General features: G+C 42.1%; 1 protein-coding gene across 1 annotated transcript in view; it reads left to right on the top strand.

The window, feature by feature from the left end:
• CCDC187 (coiled-coil domain containing 187) overlaps nt 1-20,543 on the top strand; it is a 335,108-nt gene that overhangs the window by 256,801 nt on the left and 57,764 nt on the right. Inside the window, exons 18-19 of the mRNA XM_069609090.1 lie at nt 15,132-15,199; nt 19,049-19,236. Of these exons, the coding sequence (XP_069465191.1) occupies nt 15,132-15,199; nt 19,049-19,236 (256 nt within the window). The remainder of the gene's footprint in view (nt 1-15,131; nt 15,200-19,048; nt 19,237-20,543) is intronic.

The raw sequence follows: 20,543 nt of genomic DNA, 5'->3' as shown, positions 1-20,543 counted from the left end.
GCATCTTCTGCAGATGCAGACGCCAGGACCGGACAGAAGAAAGGCCTAAAATAGTCTGCCTGGGTTGTTGAGTCTCACAGATTTCAGCATGGAACAGTTAGAAGTATTACAAGAATTGAGAGAAGAATTAAGAGTAGCTCATTTAGAGAATTCAAAATTACATAAAAAGGTGGAGGAGTTGGGAGTTAAGATGACTCGGATTCAAGAATCCATTGGGGAACCTAGAACACAGAGAGTAGGGGATTTTGGTGAAGGATTAGATTCTTCAATTAGAATAGGTTCTTCTGGTTTGCAGTCATTGTCGTCGGAGTTAGGAGCCACAGGGAATAGTGAAGAACAACCCCTAGTTCTGGAAAGAGCAGATGGGAGGGATGAAGATAGAGTAGGAAGACACATTTGGAGTCAGACATCAGTTCCTTTAGCGTCCCCAGAACGTTTTAGTGGAGATGTTAAACATTTTTCTACTTTTGTTACACAGTGTGAGTTACATTTCTTGTGTTGTCCTGAGAGTTTTAGAACTGACATGGCAAAAGTTGCATTTATGTTATCTTATTTAACTGGGGATGCATCAGCCTGGGCAGTTCTTTTAGTTGCTCAAGAGAATCCAATTTTTAAAGATGTTGTTCTATTTAAAGAAGAGTTTCGAAAGATGTTTGGAAGAAGAATGATTTCACAAGAGATAGAGGGGAACTGTTAGATTTAAAACAAGGAAATAAGGATTTAGTGAGTTATGTAACAGCTTTTAGAGCTCTGGTTTTGGAGACAGGGTGGCCAGAGGACAAGAGATCGTCCTTATATTACAGAGGTTTAAGGGACGAATTTAAAGATGCTTTATCAACCATGGTTGATCGTCCTACTTCTTGTGATGCCTTTATTGACTTAGTTATGCAAATAGATTCTCAATTGGGAGAAAGAAGAAATGAACGTAGAAAGGGTTTTGGAGAGGTGCAGGTGGTTCAGCGTTTTAAGAAACCAAGAATGGAGGAAAGAAGTAAATCCTGTGAACAGTCAGGCAAAATAAGAGGACCATTATCTAAAGAGGAGAAGGATAGGAGGAGAGCTAATCACTTGTGTTTATATTGTGGGCGTAGTGGTCATTTTCTTGGGAATTGTCCTTACACGCCCAAGAGAGGGCAGTCAAGTGTTTTTCGATCCCAACAGGTGGCGAATATCCTTCAAGCTGCTGTACCTCATATAACAATTAACGTATCCTTATTTTTGGATGATGTTTTAAAAGGATCAGGACCAGCCATGATTGATTCAGGGGCAACTGGTAATTTTATGGATTGGGGATTGGCTCGGTCTATGAAAATTCCATTAGTTGAAAAAATAGCAGTAGAGCAAGTAAAAGCAGTAGATGGCTCTCAGTTAACCTCTGGACCCATCACTCATGAAACTGTTCCTTTGTTTATGACACTGGTTAAAGATCATTCTGAGTATATTGTTTTTGAACTCATTGATGCTCCTCAACTGCAAATCATTTTGGGATTGCCTTGGTTGACTAATCATAATCCCACAATTGACACGGGAAGAATAATATTAGATTTTCAATCATAAATTTGTAAGGAACATTGTTTCAATTGTAAATATGAGATCAGAGATGAGAGTATTGAAAGTGGAAGAGTAGTGGCTTTAGCTCAAAATGGATTTGAAGAACATTCTATTGGAGCTGTGATGGGTTTTCTGCCTGAGTGTTATAAAGAGTTTACTTGTGTATTTGATGAGGTTGAGGCAGGGGAGTTGCCTCCACATTGATCATATGATTGCAAAATTGATTTAGAGGATGGAGCAATTTTACCTAGTAGTAGGGTGTATGCCTTGACCGAGAAGGAAAATTATTATTTGAAGGAATACATTGAGGAAAATCTTAATAAAGGGTTTATTAGACACTCACAGTCTCCTGCAGCTTCACCATTGTTTTTTGTACCCAAGAAGGAAGGGAAGCATGCATTTATTATAGATCTTTGAATAAAATCACTGTTAAAAATCGCTACCCTACGCCATTAATTCCGGAAATGTTAAATCAAATTCAAGGAGTAACCATTTTTACTAAATTAGATTTGAGAGGTGCTTACCATTTGATTAGAGTTAGAGAAGGAGACGAGTGGAAAACTGCTTTCAAAACACGTTTTGGTTTATTTGAATACCTGGTAATGCCATTCGGATTATGTAATGCCCCAGCGGCTTTTCAATTCTTTATTAATGATGTTTTGAAATAATTTCTAGATCTTTTTGTCGTAGTCTATATAGATGACATTTTGACTTTTTCACATGATTTGGAGCAACATTATCAACATGTAAGACAGGTTTTGAAATAGCTACAAGATCATCATCCTTTTGCTAGTCTAGATAAAAGTTAATTTCATACTGAAGTTGTGGAGTTTCTGGGTTTCGTGATTTCTCCTCAAGGTTTGGAAATGGATCAAAAGAAAGTCAGAGCAGTTAAAGATTGGCTGACTGCCACTAAGATCAAGGAAGTGCAAAGTTTTTTAGGTTTTGCTAACTTTTATAGGAGATTTATCAAATATTTTTCATCCATTATTCCTCCTATCACTAGACATTTAAAAAAATGTGTACCTTTTCTTTGGAATCAAGAAACGGAAGAGGCTTTTAACACCTTGAAGAATAGATTTATTTCTGGTCCTATTCTTTTACACCCGGATCCAACACAACCATTCTTTGTAGAAGCAGATGCTTCTAATTTTGCAGTTGGAGCTATTTTATCTCAAAGACATAAAGAAACTGGTCAGCTTCATCCAATAGCATTCTTCTCAAAGAAATGTTCTGCAACAGAAAGTAACTATACAATAATGGATAAAGAATTACTCGCTATAAAGGCTGCATTTCAAGAATGGCGTCATTTTTTGATGGGTGCCAGAAATCCTGTCACGGTGCTTACTGATCATCGAAATTTACTTTTTCTTAAGTCAGCTAAGACTCTCACTCCCAGACAGTTGCGCTGGTCATTATTTTTTGCGGATTTTGACTTTGTAGTGACATACAGACCTGGGAAATTAAATGGTAAAGCGGATGCTTTATCCAGACAATTTCCTGGTTGTGAAAAAGAATTGGAGTTGATTCCCGAACATTTTGTTTCAGCTAATTTTTCAAAAAAAAGATTTGCAGGAGTTAATTAAAATAACTCTGAATTCTCGGAAGATGAAAGAATGGGCACAGTTGGATGTCAAAAGAACTATTAAAAATGGTTTACCTTATTTTGAGGATAAGTTGTATCTTCCGAGTGAGGACCTTAGAGAAAAAATGTTACAAGACTGTCATGATTCAGTCTTAGCTGGACATCCGGGTTTTCATAAGACTTTGGATTTAGTTCTACGACATTTCTGGTGGGAAAGTATCAAGAAGGATGTCTTAAATTATGTAAAGACTTGTGAAGTCTGTGCTAAGTCAAAACATGTGACTGGAAAACCTGCTGGTCTTCTTGAACCCTTGCCTATTCCTCCTCGGCATACAATTTGTTTAGATTTTATTGTAGATTTACCTAAAGATAGAGGATTCTCCACAATTCTGGTAGTGGTAGATTGTTTCTCTAAAGAGAGTAATTTTATTCCCATGAAAGGAGGAGTTACAGCTTCAAGTCTAGCTAAAAAATTCATTCAAGAAATTGTACGATTGCATGGGGTTCCCAGTCAAGTTATTTCAGATAGGGGATCTCAATTTGTGTCGAGATTTTGGAAGGAAGTTTGTAGGAGATTGGGCTTGAAGATAAAATTAACATCAGGATATCACCCAGAGGCTTATGGTCAAGTAGAAAGAATCAACCAGGAATTAGAAAAATATTTAAGATGTTTTGTTGAAGGAGAATTGGAGTGGGTAGATTTGTTGTGGACAGCGGAATTTGCATACAATAATTCTACTAAAACTTCTATTTCCATGTCACATTTATTTTGTGGAAGAGGATATAATCCTCGTTTTCTATGTGAGAATGATGGAGTGAATGAGACATGTCCAGCTATGAAAGATATAATTGAAGTAATTCAGAAAAGTTGGATTAAAGTAAAAGAAATGTTACAGAAAAGTAAGTCTGAGTACAAAAGAGTTGCAGATCTCAAAAGAAAGAAAAGTCCAAGTTATCTTAAATGTGATTTAGTCTGGTTATCAGCAAAAAATATTAAATTGAAAGGAAAAAATAAATTTTGTCCTAAGTTTTTGGGTCCCTTTGAGATTGAGGAAGTGATAGGACCAGTATCAGTTAAACTTAAATTGACTACAAACTTGAAAATTCACCCAGTATTTGATGTTAGTTTATTAAAACCAGTGTCAAAAGGAATCAGAATGAGACCAGTTCCTAAACCCATTGTTTTGGAAACTAATTCAGAAGAATTTGAGGTTAAGAGAATACTTGATTCTAGAAAAGTAAGAGGAAAGATTCAATATCTTATTGATTGGAAGGGGTTTGGTTCCGAGGAAAGAAGTTGGGAGTCAGAATTTGATATTCATGCGAAAAGATTGGTATCTAAGTTTCACAGAAGAAATCCAAATAAACCTGGCCCTGAGGTCAGGGCTTAAGGAGGGGGAACTGTCAGGTCCCAGGTTAGGTAGGTGTACTTTGTAAATGAAATTAGATTATAGATTTTAATATTTTATTATATTAAATGCATGTTTTAATTAATAAACATGAATGTCTCCTTCTACAGATTGCAGTCCACCAGAAGTAGGCGTCTGTCATTTGTTATTTTCTCCACTTCCCCTTTTCCCTTGGGAGTGTTAGTTCTTCAACTGGGTTTAAGGCAGTTGTTGATCAAACGTTCTTGAGAGATCTGTGGGGCTCAGCATCTTCTGCAGACGCAGACGCCAGGACCAGACAGTCTTATTCTTACAGGACAGATCAGAGGACAGGCATACGTCTCTCCAGTTGGCAGGCCCATATTACTTGACCCTAAATGGTAGATCCGGTGAGGACAGCTTTTGAAATTATTAACTGCTGGTTCACTAATCCAGTGGATTTGTGATTGGCCAAGGGTGCAGATTACAGTCTTTTTCCCAGACCCCCTTTCCTTTTCCGACATCTTCCTCTTCAGTTGGCCAAAGAAGTCCAAGGACTTGGGGAAATCATTTTATGTCTCAAATGTTCTTTGCAGACTCCTCTGGATAATTGTCGGCAGTGTTTTCTCTTTTCAATCGTCCATTTTACTTGAACAATGCAGGGTTCTTTGGCATTACCAACACCAGGCCTCATGTGTGTCAACTTGCTAGGGAAATTATAAAAATTCTTTTGGATCCTGGACATTCATTTGCTATGCAGTGATTATATCGAGAAAAACCTGAATTAAATAATACTGAAAAAAATAACGAAAAATAGATATATGGGGTGCGGGGGTAAGGGGTTATAGATTGTGTGGGGTGGTTCGGTTTGGGGTTATAAGCATGGGGAAACAGCAGGTTTGGGAGGCGCTCCCCCCCCTTTATAACAAAAATGGATACATTTTATTTCGGTATTGTTTCATTCACTATTTTTTGATTCGTTGTAATCACATGTTACCAAGTATTTCCTGCCACAGATTTCAGTAAACTGTTGCAATGTGATTTTGGGATCTGTGATGGTGGGCGTTCTTCTTCCATGCCACTATGGCAGTCCCTAGTTTGGTTAAGGCAAATGGCTCATCGTCATCTTCCTCTGCTCTTAGGTGGAAGGTGGTTTTTTCTTCTCTGTTTTGATTGCTGGCCATCATCATGGTAGACTTGCAGTGCTTGTGTTCTCCAGGTGCCATTTGCAGCTTCCAATGCCTTCTGCCTCGCCTTAATGTATTCATTGATTTATAAAGTGTGACCTAACCGAAAAGCTAACAAGGTGCTGTCTGTCCAGAGTACAAATACAACAAAATCATCTTAGCCATGTAACAACACAACTTAAGGCACAGAAGAATCTAAAAGAAACGAAAAGGAAAAAGCTCAGAATAAATTAGGCATAAGACAAAGCAAGAAGTGTTTTCAAAGCTTTGTCTTATGTCTAAAGAGACAAAAGGAAGGGAAGAAGACAAATGGCAGAGGTGAAGCATTCCAGGCATAGGACACTGCATCAGAGAATGTCCTTTTGGATGGCCTTCCTGGGACTAACCTGGCCCCCTTGAGATGTGTCCTGTATGCTGCAACACAACTCATCAAAGGGCGCCACAAATTCGACCACATTGCCCCGACCCTTAACAGCCTGCACTGGCTCCCACTGCAAACCTGTATGATCTCCAGGTCTTGCTGCATCATCTACAAGGCTGTCACCCTGATGTCCTCAAGCTACCTCACTAAGAGACTCAGCATCTACGGAGGCCTACGAACCACCAGAAGTAGGGACTTCTGCAGACGTGAACTGCGCTGTTGCAGGAAAATAAACAGATGACAGGCCTTCTCTGTCTATTTCCCAAGACTCTGGAGACTCCTCCCCATCAGCATACAACTAGCCCCCTCACTTCCACAGTTCAGGAAGGAGCTCAAGACACTCCTCTTCAAGGAATAGTTTCTCCCTAAGACCTAGGTCCGTACGCAATCCACTCCCCACCTTACTTGAGACTAGTTGATCTGATCTCCACAGTTTCCTCCCCTGGTTACTTGTAGATCCATTGCTGACTATTGCCCACCCTCCCCTGCTGTTAGTTCCCGCTCCCTTGTTGCACTGCTTCCTAAATGTGTTCGTCCCCCTATGATTGTAAAGTGCTCCGTTGCCTCCCGAAGCTATGAAGACCCACCACAAATGGACAATTTAACTGCCGATTCAAGGGGCTGATTAAACACCACCCCCTTATAAGTAATGCTCCAGATCTTGAGAAGTTCACGCAATTGAAACCAATGAAGAAAAAGCAATCTGTCAAACCTAAGAAAATTGCATTCCGTCTGTACCTGTGGGTTAAAGCAAAGCAAAAATCTGAGAGAGGTAAAAAAAAGCTTCATTCTTCCGAAGACAAATCAACTGAAAAAACAAGATAGTGTTAAATAAGTATGTGATTTAAAATGTAAACTTGACTCAAGAAGAGCCAATAGGCTTTACTGAGGGTAACAGGGAAAGTTTGATTCCAAAAATCACAAAGGGGGAATGTCATGCTTGAATGCATGATATGGACTGAAGAGTGGAGGAAGCCAAGGAAAATGTACTCTATTGTGGAATGAGTTTTACAGAAAAAGAAGACATCCAATCTTTGAGAGCATCATGGCGGATGACATCTGCTGAAGAGGAAACCCTAAGATTTAGCTATAAGAGCGTCGTTTACATACTGGTGCACCTCAAGGTCAAACCCATCAGTCACATCACCCAGGGGTTCACTGTACATGTCTAACAACGTGGGTGACAAGATAGAGCCCTGCATTACTTCACCACACATGGACCAAATTTCCAACTTGATCAAATCCACTTGCACAAACTGTGAGCTATCACATTGGAAGGAGGGGGTCCAAACCAAGACAGGGCCCGCCAAGCCCATGAAAAGGGATCTTTAACAAGACCTCCTGGTCGAGCCCATGCAAAGGAATCTTTACCAAGACCTCCTGGTGTCGAGCCCATGCAAAGGAATCTTTACCAAGACCTCCTGGTATCAAGCCCATGCAAAGGAATCGTTACCACGACCTCCTGGTATCAAGCCCATGCAAAGGGATCTTTACCAAGACCTCCTGGTCGAGCCCATGAAAAGGAATCTTTACCAAGACCACCTGGCGTCAAGCCCATGCAAAGGAATCTTTACCAAGACCTCATGGTGTCGAGCCCATGCAAAGGAATCTTTACCAAGACCTCCTGGTGTCAAGCCCATGCAAAGGGATCTTTAACAAGACTTCCTGGTCGAGCCCATGCAAAGGGATCTTTAACAAGACCTCTTGGTCGAGCCCATGCAATGGGATCTTTAACAAGACCTCCTGGTCGAGCCCATGCAAAGGAATCTTTATCAAGACCTCCTGGTCGAGCCCATGCAAAGGAATCTTTATCAAGACCTCCTGGTCGAACCTATGCAAAGGAATCTTTACAGAGACTTCCTGGTCGAGCCCATGCAAAGGAATCTTTACTAAGAACTCCTGGTTGAGCCCATGCAAAGGAATCTTTAACAAGACCTTCTGGTCGAACCCATGCTAAGGGATCTTTAACAAGACCTCCTGGTCGAACATGTCAAATGCCACTGAGAGATCCAGATGAATGAATAAATAGACCATGGCCATGATGTGCATCCAAAGAGCATCATCACCCACCTACAACGTGAAGGCTTCAGTGCTGCACCAGTGTCAGAAACCCGATTGGTAGTGCCGAAGTAAACCATAACGGGAAGCTTGGTGGGCTAGTTGATCAGCTGCACATTTTCACAGAACCTTAGAAAGGAGAGGTAGGGCAGTGATGGGCTAATTTAAATCTTTAGCTACTGGAGGCCTGTTTTGTTTAACATGGGAAGCATTTGTCAATTGTTAAACTGTTGGCAAAAGAGGGTAAAGAGGTTTGCAGCCTGTCAAAGCTAACCCTTGGCGAATCCACTAGTGATATTAATGGTTTCTGGTTGTCTGGAAGAGCTTAATCCCATAAAGTGTGGCTGCCACACTGTTGAATAGAACAGCTAATTGAGGAGGGATATTCTCTAATACGTCAACCAGTGATAGTACTGTTAATTCATTTTTAGATTGGTAAAGTTGACGCAGTGAGTCAAGGTTCAAATAGCAATCTGACAATGTTCTTGCACCAGCAAAGTCAAGTTTTAATTTCAAAAAGTAATCTTTTCCTCCTTAAGTTTTGGCAGGAATGATTGCTCAACTGTTTTTAGAGTCTCTCAACGCGTGTTTCACCATTTTAGACCAATGGATCACCAGGAGAGATGTAATACATCGATAATTATAAAATTGTAAAGAAAATAATAAAAGATAATGTCTAAACAGTGTGTCAACACATTTCTTCAGTCTTTTGTGTTAATCGGGATATTACATAATATTTCAGTTTTTGTTACAAAAGTGTTTAGTTTAGTTTATTATTTGTAATGCGCACCAGACCCAGAAGCATCAGGGCGCAGCAGAAAGGATATGTTCAACTTAGTTACATGGCCAAACAGGCCGACATATATAATAACACATCAGTATATACAGAGTAAATTTCATAGTCACAAGAGAATGCACTGAAATTACATGGGTACATGAGGTACAGGACAAAGTAGACAGTGGCATATCAATATATACAATGTAGGTTACATAGTTTAGGTGGCAAAGCATAAGGTAGACGCAGTACCTTAGGAGAGTTGTCCAAGTGGACTGGTGCAAAGTAGGTAAATCCCTAGGCAAAGGATAGGAAGCATTACTCTTAGTTTTAGAGACACTTTAATTATTATTAGCAAGTTCTGCATATAGAAAAATGGTGACTGCTTTTAGTAAAGATATTACTAGAATAGCAGATTGATTGTTTCATACTAGTTAGATGGATGACTCACCATAGCATCTTGTTATCCTGGTAAGGTATTTCTACTGATATTGCTTCTCTGTTGTTTGAATCATCAAGCTAACAAAGTGTGTATTGGAAAAGTACGGGGGGAAAGGAGGAGACGGAAAAATACATGGATAGAATATTTGTTAAGTATTTTTCAATAAAGGAATGTTACTAAAAGTATGACTAAGTTGGGCCCGAGTTTGCTTACCTTTTTTGGAACTTGATGTCTGTGTAAAAAAGAAGTAGGCTCTGGTAGACCTGCCGGTGTCCTGATGCTTCCTGTAGGATACAAAGGCTCTAAATGGGCAGTGCGCTATTTAAGGCGCAAAATCGCACGATTGCGGTAAATGCGATGATGTCATATGCAGCCGCGTGTATTTGCGTGGCTGCGTGATGACATCATCGCGCATACGTGAGTGGCCATTTTGAAGAATAAATGTTGTCGTTCTAAGTATAGCTGTTCGCTTGGGTCAGGCCAAAATAGTTATGTGGCAATTTCAAATTTTAATGAAGTGTAAATCGTTGGAACATCATAAAAGGGAAAAGTAATTAGGTAAATACTTAAGCGCATACATTTTACTGGAAAATATTTTTCTTGTGCATACGAAAGAAATGCCCTAAAGGAAAAATCTATTAAAGAGGAAGTCATTAATTATTACTCTATTGCAAAGGAATTTTTCCTCAAAGAGTAATATAATCTGTTTGGGCAATTATGTATTCGTGATTTTATTTGTTGGAAATGACTTGTGATTTCTCTATGTTGGAATTGGGAACGGAGATTTGCTGATCTAGAAAGGGTAAATAGAGAAAAAAGAGGAGGTTGTTTAATATTTTCCAGACCAAAAGTTTGAAGAGATTCCATATCAAAGTTTGGATGATCTGTCAGTATGTGTACTGATAGGGGGTATCTTAGGTCTTTGTTTTGAATAGCCCTTAAATGCCCTAATTGTGCTTCCACTGTACATTTTTTCACAGGTACATTTAATCCTGTAAATAATGTGCTTCATGTTACAATTAATCAGTTGGTTGATTGTTTTATTATGACCATTCGGAAGCTGGATTGGCTTTGTGCCATGACTCATTTAGGGACAGAGTTTACAGTTGCCACATCTGTAGTTCCCCTTAAGAAGTTGCTGGTTGAAGATTTCACGTGGTTCTTTGCTGGAGATAGGGCTTAAAAAGCTTGGGCTAATTTTGTTGCCTATAGTTGGGGCTCTACGAAAGCATATGCTGGGATGTTCTTCCAAGTGTTTTTTGACATTGGGATCAGTTTGGAGAATGTTCCAGTGTTTGTGAAGAATGTTTCTGATTTTAGGTACTTCTGTGTTGTATTGTTATAAACTTTGGTTTTGGATCTTTGGCAACCATTTTTAGTTTATCTGTGAGAAGGTAGTCCCTTGAGACTTTTTCTGCTTTGCGCACTGCTTCTTTGACAATCTAAGAATCTCACCATATGGTAGTTTATTTATAACATGCCTAGGATGTTTCGATGTTGCATATGGGAGACTATTTCCTGCTGATGGCTTTGTGTAAAGTTTTGTATGAATCTCTGACTCTTCCACAAAAAGTTCTAAATCAAAAAATTCTATGTTGTTGGGACTGACTTTTTTTGTGAACGAAAAGTTGTACTCATTGGTATTGAGGTAAGAAATATCTGCAACCAAGAGTTTGATTTCTACTTCCCAGATGATCAGGATGTCATCTATACATCTTCCCCAAAATATGATGTTGCCCTTGGTGCCTGTGCCAGTGTTTCATCAGTCATGATATTGGATGGCATCTGTTCTCAACCATCTACAGTTTGGTGAACTTGGTTTGATCCACCTGTAGTCAACCGTTTTTTGTGTGTGTTCCAATGGGAGCTGTACCCCCTTCTCCCTCCCGCAAGCCGCTCTCCCCATCCAAGTCCACCTCCCCTTCACGGCCTCACTCCCTAGCCCCATATAGGGGTATCTGTGTGTGTGTGTGTGTCTTTGGTCAATTCCTCGACCTAACTGAGTCGATCAACCTGCCGACCTTCAAAAAGGTCTCTCCAATCACTACCAACCATTCTCAAGTGTAGTACAGACGTGAGTAATGTGTAAGCCGCCTATTGCTGTTTTGAGTAGATTTCCACACATGTAATCTGCTACTTCAACTAGTTAGATGCAGTGGCTCCCTCTTGGCAAACATATGTAGACATCCCATGCTAGCTATGTTCATTCATCAACAGTGTCTTTTTTCAATGGGTTTTTTGCTAAAAGTTTTGTTCTTGAAAAAACTGTGTATTTTTATTTTTGGTGGAATTCCCCCTAACTTCCACCCGCTAGTAATTTGACACTATTCCTGATCCCTCCACCCCCCCCCCCCGCCACCTCTTATATAACCTGGCAGAAAAAACATTAAAAAAACAGGGTCGATGAATGAACGTCGTACAGTGTTTCATGAGTGAAACTCTGCAGGAAGTCTAAGCCTGAGCCATAGTATCGGAAGGTGCAGAGTGGATTTCCACTGTGCTCTTTGGGCGTTGTGTCTGTGGCATGCACAGGACATGTTTGATAGGGTCCTTCCACATTACAGGGCTCCCTGTTGTAAATGACCCTTCTCCCATGTGCTCTGCTCCTGTTCTGAAGATGTGTGAGTATGTCTGACACCTGGATCATGCACTTAACCCTGCACTGCCACCTGCTGGCTGCACTTCTTGTTTTCAATGTTTGATCCTATGTCTTGCACTTGCTCCTCCTCCCCTTCCCCTGGCACTCTCCCCTTCCCTCTCCCCTGCACTTGCGTGATCTCAATTTCACTGGGCCTAGTAAGATTGTTTCTTGTCCTCCATGTTCCCCTCCCTTGCTTGTCGCGCCTTGAAACACTTGTGTATAGGCGCGCTATAAATACAATACAATATCATATCATGTATCATATCTGTGTGTGCATGTCCTGCAGTACCACACGTGGGATCGCAATTTCTGCTGGGGCTATTGTGTGCAGTGTGGCCCGTCAGTGGTGGATGCAACTGTGTGCAAGGTATTTGATTGTAGAACCTTGCATCCTATTGTTTGTGAATGTGTAGTTTGAATGGCAGGCGTTTTACTCACACATCATGCACCCTGCATACCTGAGAATGGAATTGCCATTTTGCAGGTGTGTTTATTCGCACACAATGCACCCTGCAAACCTGCGAATGGAATTGCCATTTTGCAGGCGTGTTTATTTGCACGCGATGCACCCTGCAAACCTGCGAATGGAATTGCCATTTTGCAGGCGTGTTTATTCGCACACGATGCACGCTGCGTACCTGTGAATGGAATTGCCATTTGCAGGCGTGTTTATTCACACATCATGCACCCTGCATACCTGTGAATGGAATTGCCATTTTGCAGGCGTGTTTATTCGCACACGATGCACGCTGCAAACCTGCGAATGGAATTGCCATTTGCAGGCGTGTTTATTCACACATCATGCACCCTGCATACCTGTGAATGGAATTGCCATTTTGCAGGCGTGTTTATTCGCACACGATGCACCCTGCAAACCTGCGAATGGAATTTCCATTTTGCATGCGTGTTTATTCGCACACAATTCACCCTGCATAGATGCGAATGGAATTGCCATTTGAAGGCGTGTTTATTTGCACACGATGCACCCTGCATACCTGCGAATGGAATTGCCATTTTGCAGGCATGTTTAGTCGCACACAATTCACCCTGCATAGATGCGAATGGAATTGCCATTTGAAGGCGTGTTTATTTGCACACGATGCACCCTGCATACCTGTGAATGGAATTGCCATTTTGCAGATACGTGTGAATGGAATTGCCATTTTGCAGGCGTGTGTATTCACTCATGATGCGCCCTGCATCCCTGCGAATGGAATTGCCATTGTGCAGGCGTGTGTATTCGCACACGATGCACCCTGCACTGTTATATATTGTATCTACTTCCTTGTCAAAGTATTGGCATTGTTCTAGCCTTGATGAATCATCGTTATTGCTCTTACTAAGTCTCCTCACCTTCTGGATATGTGTGTCTTATGTACTTATTATTCTTGTTAATTGCCCTTGTGTTGTTTGTTGCTGTGGTCTTGAAGTGTTAAAAGTGCCATGAGTGCAACTTGTGTTCTCTTCCTCTAAGGTGCTCATGCAGTATGTGTTTGTGTTGATGCTGACTTTCAGTAGCCGGGTTCAGGGCTGGCCATATCCATGCAAATGAGAGGATAAGCTCTTAAACCCCAGTCCCTGTTGGTGCTGGCGATTACTTTGAAATGCCATCCACTGGGCATTCATGGTAATCCCCTGAGTGTATCAATTAAACTGTTTATTTGATGCAATGCCATATGTGGATTTGGTAAACCCCCTTTTCCAGATTATGGCCTTTCAACATTGGCCCCTTAACTGTGGATAGATTAATGAACGGAGTGCCCCAGAAATAATTCCATTTGCATGTGCTGCAAAATATTAGCATAACATTTTCACGCTGTCCTTTATCTCCCCTATGCCCCCTGCATGCGCGCCTTGTACTGCAATTTAAGGTTATTGAAGAATGAGTGCTATTGAGAGTTCTTTACATTTGCATGTGTTTGCCCCATTGTTTAACGGAGATCTGATTGGAGGATGACTTCTCCAGCAACGGCCAGAATACAGAAAATGTGCACCAGTGCAAGTGCACTTTTGCACGGTATTAGAACAAGGGAAACGTCTGCACTTGAGCAAACACCTATTCTTTCAATGCATATTTTCACAGGGCCAACATTTGCCCCAGTGCTACTTTGCAATGGTATTGGCACTGGCACAAACCTTGCCCGGGTGCATAAATGCATTGAAATCATCTGTTTTTTACACCAGAGCCAGTGCTTTAAGTGGGCCGGGGCCTGCCGGGGCCAGGCCCCGGCAGTCTCCAAAAAGCAGGGCCGAGCCGGGGCCCTGCCTGGGCCCCCAGTCCCGCCGCACGCAACATTGGCTGGATGCATGCGCCTGCCATGAAGTCAGGCGAGCTGACAGAAGTGGCAGCCAACCACAGCGATGCTGTGCCTGGCTGCCACTTCTGTCAGTCATAGTAACTGCCTCTGGTGACCCCTCGTGCGAGGGGTCATCAGAGGCAGTTACTGTTCCTTTGTTTCCCCAGGTCGGCGAGGCGTCTTTAACCCTCGGCGAACCTGGGGATTCCTCGACATATTTCGAGGTTTATAAAAGATGGCTTTGAAAGTACACATTTCAAGCTATCTGTCCGTAGTCAAAGCTTTATAAAAGACAGCTTGTAATTGTGTACTTTCAAAGCCATCTTTTATAAACCTGAAAACTAGGCAAACCGTAAGGTGCGCACACAAATATATATACATGTTATATATCTGTGTGCGTACCTTACTATGGTTGTGTACTTTGCAGGCCATCTTTTCTAAACATAGAAATATGTAACATATTTCTATGTTTAGAAAAGATGGCCTGCAAAGTACACAAACCATAGTAAGGTACGCACACAGATATATAACATGTATATATATTTGTGTGCAGACCTTACGATTTGCGTGCTTTTTAGGCCACGCTCCTCCCAGAAGCCACGCCCCTCTCGATTTCTTACCCCACTTAAAGCCCTGACCAGAGCAATTTCTGCTCTAGTGCAGTGCAAAACTGAACTTGCACCGTGCAAAGTGTCTGTAATCTGGCCCCAGATTGCTTTCCCTACTACTGATGTAATCCTTGAGCAACCAGTGCTGTATAGCACAAGCACTAATCATTCTTTGCATTTCCTCCACCTGATGACCTAGGAAGTGAAAGATGTGTGATGGAAGATTCCGGAGAGAGCAGCGAACCAGCTACGGATTCCACCAGCAAAGTACAGTATTGCATTGTTTATATTGTGTTTAATAATAATAAGTCAAATACATGGTTGCTTAGTATGTGGCCCTCCAGAAGACTGGGACTTCAATTCCCAGGATCCCTCACCAGTATAGTAAGCGGCGAAGAAGCATGGCAGTTGTAGTCCGAAACATCTGCAAGGCCTCATATTGAGCAGCCATGCTGCACTGCGCGCCATAGAAGTGCGCTGCCTTGTGAAGTTAATATGAGCTCCTGGGTGGGAGCAGCGAAGGGGGCATAGCCACTCGTGTAAAGCATGCCTTTAACTGTGCCACGTGCATTGCATGCACAGATTCCTGCTTGATGTGCCTGTCGATCAAGAAGACGCAGATGGGGGCAGTGTGGTGAGCATGGGTCCCAGGATGGGTGCCTCTTGCTTCTTAACCTCCCATTCGTTCGCATGCTTTGACTTGCCATATAGTTTCAGGTGTTTAAGGGCAAGGGAAGCAATGCTTTTCGGAATTGAAATGAAAAGCATTAAGAGTTCCATCATGTCATGGAGCTAGAGTGTATTTCACGCATCCTTGAGGTATAGTGACATTGCTTGTGTAGGCCTGCATCAGAGCACGCCAAAAGGAGAAGAGACAGCCAGGAAACCGAGGAATTCACATGGCAGATAGCTGTTTAGTTATGTTTTGTATAGAAGCAACATACTTCTTTCCTATTTTTAGTTTTGGCTCTTAGGTGGAGCTAGCACCATCTATCAACCAAAACTTTGGCTACAGTTAGGAGGGAGTTGGAATGTGAGAAAGGACACGCATCCTGTGGCCTTTATTTACCCGCCCACTGACTACCCATTGCCATGCTAATACCTATGGCAATCCAAACCCATTATTTGTCACTTACTGCCCAATACAACTCCCTCCTGGGATCTCTTTGAGATAGCTCTATTATGCAATAACATCTCACTGTGTGCTGTATAGGGCCTGCCATTGTTATTTCTAAGGTGTCTCCTTAGAGTTAATGGCGTAATTGCTGCTGTAAAGGAACTACTAGTGTAATAAAAATGTCTTAATCAAGTGTGCATTATGCCACTTGATTTATATGCAATTTGTGCATCCTCAAATCTCTTTCTTGCACTGAAGTCCTGTTAAATCAGGCACCGACGAAGCCAACAGTTTTAGCTTGTGTCTTGCTATTAGATAGGCATTTGCCAGCCACTGGCATCATATGCCAAGGTACTAGCACCATTTTCCAGCTGTTGCCATCTTATGGCCATGTAGTACCATTTTGGCAGTGCCTGACAAATGCCTATCCCTTGCTTACACAAAAGCAAAGGGTTTTGGCTTTGCCAGTGCTCATTTCTGAATGTTTGGAAATACTGGGTAGAGTAGGATGAGGGTGCGAACGACTGGAACAAAATAAAAAAATGTGGCCAGTGGAAAGAAGAAGACGGCAAGGAATGGGGATCCATATTGGAAGAGTGGGAGACAGGGTACAGTGGAAGGAATCAAATGAAATATGTGGGTATGTGATAAGAAGGATACAGATGTTGTAAGTAAATTTCAGGGGAAAGTGGCACGGGAGAATGAAAGTAAAGATAGGAAAAAGAGGGGCCCGGGCTACATAAGTAGAGCTATGAGAGGGGAAATGGGGTAAGGATGGATGGAAGGAAAGACTGGGATAGAAGAGAAGGGAGGACAGCAGGTGGGAAAGAAATGGACAGAGGGAAGTGAATAGGAAGTGGAATGGGTAAAAGATGCAGATGTGGAGATTGGGAGAAGGGGTACAGGGCTTTAATGGCAACAAAGCTGTAGGAAGAGGTATGCGGCGGGCAGAAGGGGTAGACTGGGAACCAAAAGAGGCCCTATAAAGAATGCTTAAAGTGGCCCCATATGACACATTTTCAGTAATGCCAACCCTTTTCCTATGGGAACATTTGGAAATACCACACAAAAGAGGCCCAGTGTGCAGAGGCCCACCGGGAAAAGTTACTTATAGGCCAGTCAACCCCTGGGGGGCAGTGGTGGGGGGAGATACATTAATTACTTTCTTTGTTAAGTAAAGGAATGATCACCAGAGTTTGAACGCAAAGGATTAACCCATAGACCAGAGGCATTTAATAGCACCTACTGAGCAATTCCTCACAATGGTTTTAATGCTCAATAGTTCATGTGATTAAACATGGACACGTTTGTGTTGATCATACATTTCTTTGCTTGTCCTGTTTCACGCCATTTTCCAGCCCACCTCCAACTCTCTCTTACTAAGTATCTCCCTTCTCACGCTCTCTGCTCATCCACCTCCAACTTTCTGAGGGTCAGTCGATTTTCCAAGCAGAGAGTTGGGGGCAGATCTCTTTCTTTGGCTGTGGCCTCCCTCTGGAACAGCCTCCCTACCTCTCTCAATCTTGAGCAGAACCATCTTCTGTTCTGGAAGCAACTCAATACCTACCTCTTCGCTTCAGCTTTCTCTCTACCTCTCCCCTGCTGATAACACGTCTGATCCACGCACCTAGTCACCTGGCCACCCTCTGAATTTGGGTCCAGGTCCCTGCCTGTTCAGTTGCACCCGCACTGCTGCTTGGCCCCCATAGCACGTGTGGTCTGTATCTGTAACCGTACAGTCCAACCTCTCTCTACACTTATTAGCCACCCGATGGCTGCACCCTCTGATTACTGGCATTTAGCCGCCCGTTGGCTGCACTCTGTTAACTGCACTTCTCCCGCTCCCCTCCATTTTGCACTTCTCCATGCCCCTTCCTCCTTTTGCACTTCTCCCCTCTCCCCTCCATGCGCCTAGAAACACTTGTGTACAGGCGCGTTATAAATGCCATATCATATCATTAAATCCGTGATCAAATCACACCAGCAGAAATCATTGTTGAACCCACCGGCTGGTGTAGGCTCCCTAGAGGAAAAAACGTTAGCCATGATTACATGTATGTTATGTCACATGGCCCAGAATTTGTGTTGCATCATCTTGTAACTGGTAAGACTTTTTTTTAAGACCATCTCAAAGCTGACCTTAACTTCGGTGGTAATTACCACCACTTTTGGACGTCCTTTTCTCTGATTGGATTGTTGCTTGTACTGTTTTACCATGGGCAGTAATGTTCCCGCCTGCAATAAATCAGCGCTGATTCTGCAGTAAACCAGCAGAGTGTTTTTTCCAGTCTGGCGTTATTGAACCCTCCTGGAATTTGGGTGAATCTACCAAGTGCAATATTTTCTACTTACCACCGGCAGTATCATTACCACTGCGTCTGGAATGAGGTCCCATGCTTCTGGAAGGCACTTATTGCAAGCCTCAGTGCATTCAACACATTACTCATTAACATAAATCTCCTTAAAACATAAATCTCCTTAAAACTCCTGCTTTTCAACTATAGAACAAAATTAGGCCAACCTTTGTCTCATTGTTTCAACAAAACTATATAGATGCTTGCATGCTTGTACACCCAAAGGTATTTAGCATAAAATACAAAAAGAAATGGAGTTGAAAGATAAATCTAAACCCCAACCCCAGATTAAATGTAAACATCAGTGAAACTAAAAATAAACATAAGAGACATTTTAAAGAAACTGAAACTAAACAAACTAAACAACTACCGAAAAACGAACTGACAGTGAACTTACACTTGTAAGTACAAGAGAAGATTTGTAGCGGACTAACGTGGGTAGTGCAGCACCAGGCCCTATAGGGCACACGTTTGTTTGTTTTATTAAACCCTTGGTTTATTGAGGACCCTAGCATGTCCTAAATGCATCCACACGCTGGTCAGGAGGGGTGGCACATGTCTGTAGACAGTGCAGGGAGATTCTCAGCCAGCTGTCTTTCTTGGCAATGGCAATGTCTTGATACATACCATGTGCTTTACTTCCAGTGGAGCGAGATCTGCCAGTACTACGGAGGCCCGCCCATGTTCAGCCGCTTCACGCTGGAGATGGCCCAGCAATGCCTGAGGGATGAAGAGTTGAGGGCCCGGCACCAGACGGCCCTCCTCCGCCTCCGGGAAGAAGCCCTCAAGGAGAAGACCAAGGCTGAGCTGGCCTGGCTGGAGCACCAGAGAACGTGAGTCGCCTTCACTGACAGACAGCAATATGGGCTCCCACGGAGGCCTGCTTTACAGGCACTCTCTATTCTAACTTAGCCGAATATGTGTAGCTGAGGCCAAGCAGTGCATGAGCAGCGAACGGATGTGGAGTTTGATCAGCTGGCCAAATTCTCAATTATTGAAAACTCGGAAATGTCATTAACTTTCTGAGGGTATACAGTGTTTATATCGAATCCTTTATATTGAATGCCCATATATCGAATATTTTATCTTGAAAACCTTTATAGTGAATGTATTTAGGGTGGGGTAAAGGGTTAAATATTTTTGGGAAACGGTCGGGATGAGGCTCTAGGGGTGAGAAAAAATGGGGTTTGGCGGGGGAACCCATCCAAAAAAAATGCATTCACTATAAAGGTTTTCAAGATAAAAGATTGGATATATGGGCATTCGTTATAAATTACTTCGCTATAAAGACATGTAACCCTTTCTGAGTTTTTAAACATCTTTGCTGCATGTTACAATGGTGAGAAATCTCCTGCAAAAAGAGAATGCATGGTGATTTGTTCTACAAAAGGAATATATTTTAGACAATAAATCTACCAAGTGAACAATCGCAACTTTTTAAGGTTTTGTGTAAAACCATCTGTGGCAGAGTGATGATCAAACAAAACACTGTTTTTGTTTCAAAACATTTTTTTCAAGGAAATGAAACTGTTATTTTAAAAAAAAAATGCTGTAAAAAAAATTACAAAAACTTCCATAAATGCAGTTTGAAATGTCTGCATCACATTAAACTATGCATGGCTGCAATGCATGTCAAGCACAACACAATAATGAGGTAATTGTGCTTGGACACCAGTAATCCATCCAAGATACTTGCCTATTGAGCTTTTTGATTGGGTCCACCCACACCTGTTAGTGGTGAGGTCAGGTACTTGGGAATAATCCTTTATGAAATAATATGGTTTGATGCATAAATTACCAGGGTCGCCCATCCGAGAACCCCTAGACATTTCTTTAGATAGCTGGGCGAACCCCCTCATACTGCAACCACCTTTGCCACAGCGATGCCCGGGTTGGTTTATCTCAATGGATCCTGATTGGGTGTGTTTGCAAAGTTCCCTGCCCGGCTACAAGGCTAAAGGATTGGGTGATCATGGGGGCCAGGCACCCCCTCTCGCTCAGTGATGCTGGACGTGGGGTCTGTGTGAGTAGGATGCCCTTGTCTGCATCTGATTCTGTAGATTTCACTGAATCCAATTTCACCGAATCAGAAATCTTTTTTTTTTTTTAAATCGTCAAATTGGTAAGGTAAGTAGGTACA

This window comes from Ambystoma mexicanum, chromosome 8 (assembly GCF_040938575.1).
Source record: "Ambystoma mexicanum isolate Mex_15411 chromosome 8, UKY_AmexF1_1, whole genome shotgun sequence".
NCBI classification, from domain to species: Eukaryota; Metazoa; Chordata; class Amphibia; order Caudata; family Ambystomatidae; genus Ambystoma; species Ambystoma mexicanum.
This window is presented reverse-complemented; position numbering and strand designations above follow the sequence as displayed.